Source organism: Cibotium barometz, chromosome 29 (assembly GCF_041138505.1).
Source record: "Cibotium barometz isolate CiBa-2024 chromosome 29, ASM4113850v1, whole genome shotgun sequence".
NCBI lineage: Eukaryota > Viridiplantae > Streptophyta > Polypodiopsida > Cyatheales > Cibotiaceae > Cibotium > Cibotium barometz.
The window spans coordinates 34,339,828-34,348,972 of record NC_141074.1 but is presented as its reverse complement, the minus strand read 5'-3'; the positions used below and the strand labels follow the sequence as shown (position 1 = coordinate 34,348,972).

At 39.7% G+C, this 9,145-nt stretch overlaps 1 protein-coding gene across 2 annotated transcripts; it reads right to left on the bottom strand.

The window, feature by feature from the left end:
- Positions 1-3,342: 3,342 nt before the first annotated feature.
- Positions 3,343-4,369, bottom strand: LOC147622083 (uncharacterized). Of its 2 annotated transcripts, XM_086823667.1 has the most exons (3): positions 3,979-4,369; positions 3,623-3,879; positions 3,343-3,533 (listed from the first exon to the last, which is right to left on the bottom strand). In XM_086823667.1, the coding sequence occupies exons 1-3, from the start codon at positions 4,259-4,261 to the stop codon at positions 3,432-3,434; spliced, it is 642 nt and encodes a 213-aa protein (XP_086679793.1). In that variant the 5' UTR covers positions 4,262-4,369; the 3' UTR covers positions 3,343-3,431. The 2 variants fall into 2 exon arrangements, with proteins under 2 accessions (XP_086679793.1, XP_086679794.1); XM_086823668.1 differs by having other exon boundaries at positions 3,623-4,369.
- Between the last annotated feature and the right edge of the window lie 4,776 nt (positions 4,370-9,145).

Genomic DNA, 9,145 nt, shown 5'->3' with positions numbered 1-9,145 from the left:
GCTTGTTGCTTAGTGACCTTTTGGTTCAGCAGGTTCAGGTTTTAATTGGTTATTCATGTCTCTCCAAAACTGAAGCTTAGAGAATGCCATGAGTTCTCAAATGCCCCCCATCGGTGTCTTCGATTCGACAGCATTGTGTTGGGTGCACTCATATGACAATCGTTCAAAATACAAATTTGTACGCGAAGCAAAAATCCCTTTGTTGCCGATTTTGTAAAAGGAGAAGCCGATAATGCAAAGTTTCCGACATCTTTCAAAAAATATAGCCACCATCACCGAGATGCCTCCAATCTTACAAAGATTGCACATGAATCATGGACTAAGAAGATAGTGTAAGTGTGTATTTGTTTTAGTTTGTCTAATCCATTCAGAGTTCATCGCACACACACATACAATGAAATGTTTATCGTTGCTTCTTGGTGTTGTTTAGCTTTTGGTGTGGTTTTGGTCCTGCTGGCACTAAAGCACCAATGCAATCTAACATTGCGGATGGCAAAGATGTCGAAACTACCCAGCTCAATGAATGCAAGGACACTAGTAGCGAAGATGATGTTGAGGTCGAGGAGAATAGTGGTGAACGAGTCCAATCGTGAAGATGGTGAGATGGAGGAGCGTAGTGAAACAAAAGAGTTGACACAGCCAAGTGCAAAGAAGCCATGTAAGAAAAGGCACCCTCCCATCACAAAGGGCAAGCGAAAGCGTGGATGTAAATGTCATTTTAGTGTCAAGAGGCTCGCACAAGATCCAGGGCTTGCCATAATCTCTTACATACATCCATACCACACAAATGCAAATGATGAGGTTTGTCATGGTATAAGATTTGTTGATCCCTCTTTGAAGTTCTCTCCATGGATCTCAATGCAAAAGAAACTATGGGTTTCAAGCATGCTATATCGTGGTTTCTCTCCACATCAAGTGTTGGAAATGCATGTCCAAGCATTGCATTCAAGCCAAAGTCATGACCCTACAATTACTATGGTTAGGGATGACTTTTTGTCTATTCGTGACATCATGAATATATCTAGCAAGCTGGCTATTGATCAGTACCAGCTACACACAGATGATGCGGAAAGCACCAAGAGATGGTGTCACGAGAATCAATCAAGCACCTTTATCTACCAGGAGCAAGATGTGGAACATTCCAAGGAATTTATCCTTGGAATTCAATCACCATTGCAAAGGGAGATGTGCAAGAAGTTCGGAAATGGAAACCTTCTTGCGATGGATGCTACCTTTGGCACAAACAAATATAAGGTATGTGGTGTAATGAATTATCATTTTTACTTCTTGTTCACATTCTCTTAAGTTATAATAAATGTTCATTTTTTACTTCTTGTTCACATTCTCACTTTCCTTTAAAACACATGAACAGTTTCATTTGTATACAATCCTTGTTTTTGATGGTCATCGCAATGGTGTGCCCATTGCTTGGGTGCTTACATCTTCAGCTACATTTGAGTGTACTTGCACTTGGTTAACCAAGTTTAGAGATAATATGCTTGACTTTCATAAATCATGGGAGCCCGGAGCCTTTATGGTTGATGATGCCAAAACGGAGATTAATGCGCTCAGGTTAGGACCATATGTTAATATGTGTTGAGTGCAAACTAATGAGAACCGTGTGTTTGAGTTCTATGTGACGTGTCCTTTCTATTTTTCGTAGGGTGGTGTTCAATCAACCCATTTTTCTATGCTTGTGGCATGTCAAACGTTGTTGGCTCCGACACCTTATTAAGAAGGTGAAGGAATGGCCCAAAAGAGCTTCTATGTTTTGGTATTTGGGAAATATCATGAACATGCAAGGGTCAGCAAATTCTACAGAGCATATAATCAAGGAGGATGCAAAGGCTATGATCTCTACCTTCTACTCCGATTTTAGAGATGAGGGGAGTTTTATTGAGTATTTCAAAACCTATTGGGAGGCCAAACTAGGTAAGGTTGAATTTTAAACTTTATACATACTCTTCTTATAGGTAAAATAATGCACACTTGCTCTCCTTCTTGTTCGCACTTAATGTCTTGCTCTTCTAACTTCATTTGTTTTATGTGCAGAAATGTGGGTGCGTGCTTCCCGATTGCTTCCACATTCAGGACAAGACACTAATGGAGCAATAGAGTCATATCATGGGCAGCTCAAATATAAGTTCTTGGGCTCTTCCAAAAGGATGAGTTCGAGGCGGGTGGATTGGCTCTTATACAAGTTAACATCATCATGCTTGCCATATTATTGGTATGTGCAGCAGTTGAAGGACAATGGTTTTATGAGGAACAACGCCATTCAAAGAGTAGTGGAGAATTCTTATGAGCGAGCACTTCATATACCAGATGCTAATGTCTCATTCCAGGTTGGTGGTGTTGCTATTGTGGAGAGCATGCACACAAAAGCTTCATTTTACACAGTCTACAATTCCGATTGCCAATGGGCATGCTGCACATGTGCGTGGGCAGAGCTTGGAAATATTTGCAAGCACCAAATTAAGGTGATGTTGTTGCGGGGTGCTTCACATGCTTCACTTATGGAGCAATGCCAACATATGTATGAAGCATGGGGAGATGCTTCTAGGTCTAGTGTCGATCTTCACTCACATGTATCTACTATTGATGTGCTTGAACCAAATGGTGATGATGTTGCCGCATTAGGGGGGGACAATGTATGTAGTGAAGTACTTGAGCAAGAAGGAAATGTGAAGACACTTCAATGCTTGTGGCAAGAGTTGTCTTGTTTTGTAGGACAGGACCAGCCTTTGATTGAGGAGGCTTGCAATGGATTGAGGAGAACATTGGGCCATGTGAAGACAATGAAGGCAAGAATGGATGAGCGAACAGAAACACAAGCTAATTTTCAAGTCTTGGAAGATGGATTCGGCAACTCCTTGAAGCGAGCAAAACCATTCTTTGAGAAGGGCAGCAAGAAGAAATCAACATCATCAAAGAGTCACCCATTGGCTCACCCCTTCAAGACCCCTGCTAAGAAAACCAAAGTGTCAATGCAGAAAAGGCTTGACGAGAAAGCTTCAAAGTAGCCTTTTGAACTTATGCCATGAACTCTCCTATGTTTCAATGGCTTTTTGCATGACAATCTTCAACCAATTATTGTGGGTCTTGAGCCGTATTTTGTTCGTGTGTTGCCGTATGTAAGAGAAACAAAGTTGGTGTGTGTAAAATTGGTTGTGTGTGTGAGAGAGCTTCTCAATAGCGTGTATGAGAAGAGAGGGAGAGAGAGAGAGAGAGACTTCAACAGAGCTTTGCAATAAAACAACAAGAGAGAGAGGCTAAATGTCATGAAACCATTCCAAATGTACCATATTAGAAATGATAGTGTTTTTGGCCACAATGGCTATTACGTAGAGTGTATGCAAACTCACACATAAAAAGGGGACATAAAAAAAGCTACATAGGCTTTGACATGAGTAAATCCTAAAACAATTTCGCTAAGCTCTGTTGTTCTTGGCCATCAAACGCAAAGAACATCGAAGGGGAGCATGTTGTTTCACAACATGAGTTGGCGTTTCTTGAGGCCCACTCTCTTCGACCTATTACGAACAAAAAATTAAGCGTCAATTCAATTCATCATGAAATGAACAGCTTAAGCTGTAAAACAAAAGCTATCATTACGTATCACCTGTGTGCTCATGTCATGCGTATTGACAACATCTTCAATTGTATCCTCCATGTTTAGATTTTCTTTCTCCTCACCTTCAATTGTATCCTCCCCGTCTACATTTTCTTCCTCCTCACCTTCAATTGTGTCCTCCACGTCTCCATTTTCTTCCTCCTCACCTTCAGTTGAATCCTCCACGTCCCCATTTTCTTCGTCCTCACCTTCACTTGCTTTCTTGGGTGTTGGGGTGCTGAGGTCAATGGGTTGCTCATAGCAACCTGCAAAATTGGTCATGTCATCCATGACCAATTAGTTTTGATATAACCCAATATAAATGTGTTAGCTTAACATTCATGCTACACATGATGATCCCATACCTTCTCTTTTAGAGCAACCAAACTTCCCCTCATGCTTTAAAACTTCTTCTACATGGCCAGGCATTTTAGAGAGCCTCATCTTCTTCGTTACCTTACGTACGTCTGGTATTTCAAGACGTATGTCATGGCAGTTGAGAAGATGTGCCTCCATACGCACTTTAGAGGGAAAAGGTTTCCTTGCATGGCGACAATCAACAATCTTACAAAAAAATTGTCGAATATTTGCCCCCTCATGAACATGCTCAACGAACTGCACGCATAAAGGTGTAATAAGTACAATCATGCATATATACGTCCAAGCAAATGAATATCTTGAAGAAACATCATTGATTGTTCACGAGTTTGAACATGAGTATTATGAGCAAACAATAAGAGCATGTGAATACATTGATTGAACATGCAAAAGAACAAAATTAAGGCAACCTGCAACTTTTCAAACTTATTGAAAATCATTAGAGACTAAAGACTAAAAACTTCTAAATACATGCAAGAGCTTCAAAGCGCACCTCGTCCGTTTCGCGACGCACAAAGAAATTGGTGGCTTCTTAAATGTCGGCACGTCTATTCCCACTGGAGGATTACCCTCTCAATTCGGATTAACATTAGGTGCAGTAATTGGCGTCTCTGAAGCTCCCAACACGGATGGAGAGTTCACATTGTTTATGGTGCTTGAAATGATATAAGTTGTCATTTATGCTACATTACACACACACACACAATACTTCTCTGTAAATGTTAAAGTTTCATTAAGCTTGTATGCATTGTTGTATTATCAATAGTTTCTTTTTGTTACATACACACACACACATAGAATGAGACATTACACACACACACATAGAATGAGACATTACACACATTACACACACACAATACTTTTCTCTACCCTATTTAAATGTTAAAGATTCTTTAAGCATGCATGCATCAAGATAACTTTAATTAAAAAATAACTTTAATTAAAAAATAACTTTCCTCTAAATCAAGATTCTTTAATTAAGAAATAACTTTTTTAAAAAAATAACTTTAATTAAAAAATAACTTTCCTCTAAATCTTCTATTCTTTAAGCATGCATGCATCAAGATAACTTTAATTAAAAAATAACTGTCCAACATAAGCATACATGCATCAAGATAGCTTTAATTTAAAAATAACTGTCCAACATAAGCATACATGCATGCATTCTCCCATACTTTCCTCTAAAGTAATACAAGAATGCATCAAGATAACTTTCAAGAAAAAAAATAACTTTAATTAAAAAATAACTTTCCTCTAAATCAAGATTCTTTAATTAAGAAATAACTTTTTAAAAAAATAACTTTAATTAAGAAATAACTTTCCTCTAAATCTTCTATTCTTTAAGCATGCATGCATCAAGATAACTTTAATTAAAAAATAACTGTCCAACATAAGCATACATGCATCAAGATAGCTTTAATTTAAAAATAATTGTACAACATAAGCATACATGCATGCATTCTCCCATACTTTCCTCTAAAGTAATACAAGAATGCATCAATACACAGAATAGCATTTAAGAAATATGCATTCAAAAGAATATGCATTTAAAAAAAAATTTACAGAGGCAATGGGCTGGCCATATTTTGACCCAGAGTACGAGAATTTCAGCTTCATAATTTCAGCTTGAGTACGAAAGTAATTACTCTCTTCATTTTGTTTCTGTTATTTATAAAGGAGGATTTTTCCCGTTTTGTTTTATTGCACGAAAAATTCTGCATACAGTTACCCTTTTTACTACAACTAAAGTTGTTTTTTAATTAATTTTAAATTGCTAAACCTGCAGAGATGCGCAGAGAAGCATTCGTTCGCAGGGTACTTGGCAGGGCTCCACGCAGGGCTCCACGCAGCAGCAGCAGCAGCGGCGGCTCACGTTCACGTTCTCCACGCAGCAGAACTCGATTCAACAGCGCAGCAGCAGGACGAGCTCCCCTCGCGGTCGAACGGTGGCAGATTCAAAATGAAAAAAAAATGCAAAGTTTCCCTTCTGCTCCAACAGCGCCGCACCGCATGCAAATTACCGCGGGTGGAATATTTGGGCCTGGCGGCTGGTGCCTGCCACGTGGTTGATGTGCCACGTGGGTGCCACATCAGCCAGCAGGCCGAAATCTATCTTGAGCCGGAGAAAATGGGGTTCGAGCTGGCATGGTTTTTCTGGCGCTTTTTCCTCAGCTGGGTCCACGCATTTTGTTCATGAGCCGCCACATGCTACTGTGCCTGTCGCCACTTTGCTCGTCTGCAAGCCGTAAATGATTCCTCCTTTTTCTGCGAGCTTCCAGGGTTTTCGACAGTATCCCTGCAGCCCTCTCTCACGTACATACACCGCCGGCCTCACCCGTGCCCCGCCCATAGGTGCCTCCTCTGCTAGCGAGGTTGGTCTACGTAGCCCATCTCGTCGTCCGGCAAGAGGCCCGCCACTTTGCTCGTCTGCAAGCCGTAAATGATTCCTGCTTTTTCTGCGAGCTTCCAGGGTTTTCGACAGTATCCCTGCAGCCCTCTCTCACGTACATACACCGCCCCGCCCATAGGTGCCTCCTCTGCTAGTGAGGTTGGTCTACGTAGCCCATCTCGTCGTCCGGCAAGAGGCCCGCCTTCTAGTAGTGAGCTTGAAGTCTGTTATTATTGAGGTGCTCTTCATTGCCTCCATGTACCTAGCCTGCATTTTGGGAGGCATGTCCTTCCAGATGTCATGTAGGGTAGCTAGCTGCACCCGTCTCCTGCAAGTCCACAAACTGTGCGCTCGTCTCTCGTGGTTCTGTTTGTCTGCATGCGCTGTTGTTGCAGTGATGTGTAACTAGTAAGCATCGTGTGCATTGTGAATTGTGTGCGCACAAACGAATGCGAACAGTCATTTTTTTTTCATTTTTTTTTTACGCTCACTCCCACGCACACAGAATTTGGTATCTCTTTCTTTCTCTCAGATACACACAGAGAATTCAATTTCTCTTATTCTCTCTACAGAGAGACAAAAATTCTGCTTTCTTTCTCTCCCTTTTTCATCTTTGAGATATACACACACTGATTTCTCTTAATTTTGGAGACTCACAAAATCTCCAACCCAAGTTTGTTTACTCTCATTCATTTTCTTGCTTCAAGTCAAGAGATACACTCACCCATGGAATTCAATTTTGATTATTCGCTCTCTTAACTGCACACAAGAACATGCACACAAAATCAATAGCATACGGGCACACACACTCAATTTTGTTTTCAACAAATCTCCCTCCTTTGAGGCTCAAATTAGCAAGTTTATTCTCTTCTTAGTAAAAAAAACCAGAAATTTTCAAGCATAACCCCTCCTCTTCCATCCATGCACCCAAATCAAGCACAAATGGTGTCAATCCATGTGCTCACAAGTGCAAATAGACTAATTGGTACACTCCAAATGCCATGGCAGTGTTTGTTTCATCAAAATCCCATGATTTTGTGCTCAATTGAGCGATTTATTTTTCATTTTTCTTCAAAAAAAAAGAGTTCAAAAATTAACAAATTTGACCAAACAAACTTGAAATTGCAAGGATTAAGAGTAACAAAAAATGATTAGAAATATGCAATTGATGCAAAGAACAAAAACACATGATTTTTAGAAATTGTTCTGAATTGAATTATTCTTTTCCTAAGTTAGTGAAACCCACTTCAAACAGGCAAGTTATGCAAGATGCTTGACAAAAGATTGGTACCCCTCCAACGGAACCATTTATGTCGGGCCTTTAGGCCAGTCGATGGGACTCTTCTCTTGTAACGTACTCATGTGTACGCATTTTTGGGTCCATTTGACTTGGCAATTTTTATCATTTATGTTCAATATTGAAAAGTAAGAAATACTTAGAGGACATAAAAGATTAAGTTTGGTCACGTGATTTTAGATATGTCGATTTTTGGTTCAATATTTTTGGGACTTTTTATGCATGATTTGTGGTGTCATTTGTAAACAATTTCTATTCTATTACTTAACCATGTTAGATAATGTATAAGAGGGTCATAGTGAGTAGTTTAGCCTAAAAGAAACTCATATGGGGGTTTACATAGTAAATATAGCTGCAACGAGTGACTGAAACAGGGCCCAGATACCAAATTGACTCTTAATTTTCAGTAATGGCCTCGCATGAGGGTGTAGATAACTTTATTTGTGAGAGAGACATATTAAAGAAAGTTAGATCATCATAGAAAGAACAAAGTCCGTGTTCAAATAATAGGGAGATTCCACATGGAGTGGCTAGTATTCGCGAAACGATTCTAACACCACTTTCCAATGTTTTAAAAAAAGAAGAAAAAAAAACGTATCTTCTCTAATTTGGTTCGAGATCATGTTTTTAGAAGGGATTTCTATCTTTAACGTTTTTGTGCATGATAATTTTCTAATTCTCGTGGGCTGTTTTTTTTTTGCTTTTTCCAAAGCCTTGAGGATTTCTATGTGCAGGATAGAGAGAGAGAGAGAGAGAGAGAGAGAGAGAGAGAGAGAGAGAGATCTTGAGATTCGGGTCGGCCGTCCTTAGACAAGGAATGCCGGACAGAGAACATGATTTATACCCTCTGGGAGTCGTTTGGTAGAACCCAGAGTAGATGAGATTTAGAAGAGGCATGCCTGGGATAACCGCGATGTCCAGCATGTTGGTTGGGTAGACGGGCATCGGAGAACGGCCTTATTGGTGGCTAGATCTTTTTTTGGGTGATTCTCTCTCTGATTTTGAGATTTTGTATTGACAAATATTATTGTTACTTTGGATTTGTAAACAATTAAGGTTTATTGAAAATCTCTTCCTTTTCTGAAGTATGATGTGATTTTTCTGTAAGTTTTGAGAAATTTTGTGCTTAGATCATAGAACACAATATGGGTACGTTTCAGTTTGGTATCAGAGCACTGAAACGTACCCATATTTTGTTCCATGGAACACAATATGGGTACATTTCAGTTGGTATGTTTCAGTTGGTATCAGAGCACTGAAACGTACCAATATTCTGTTCCATGGAACACAATATGGGTATGTTTCAGTTGGTATCAGAGCACTAAAACGTACCCATAATCATTTACAAATCCAAAGTAACAATAATATTCAATCAATACAAAATCTCAAAATCAGAGAAAGAATCACCAACAAAAAGATCTAGCCAATAGGGCCTTTCTCCGACGCCCATCCACCCAACCACCACACC

Excerpts from the sequence above, each read along its gene's own strand:
- LOC147622083 (XM_086823667.1), bottom strand. The coding sequence starts at position 4,261 with ATGATTGTACTTATTACACCTTTATGCGTGCAGTTCGTTGAGCATGTT. Across the intron at positions 3,880-3,978 it reads TGGTTGCTCTAAAAGAGAAG|GTTGCTATGAGCAACCCATT; the intron begins GTATGGGATCAT and ends CCAATTTTGCAG. Across the intron at positions 3,534-3,622 it reads CGCATGACATGAGCACACAG|GTCGAAGAGAGTGGGCCTCA; the intron begins GTGATACGTAAT and ends TGTTCGTAATAG.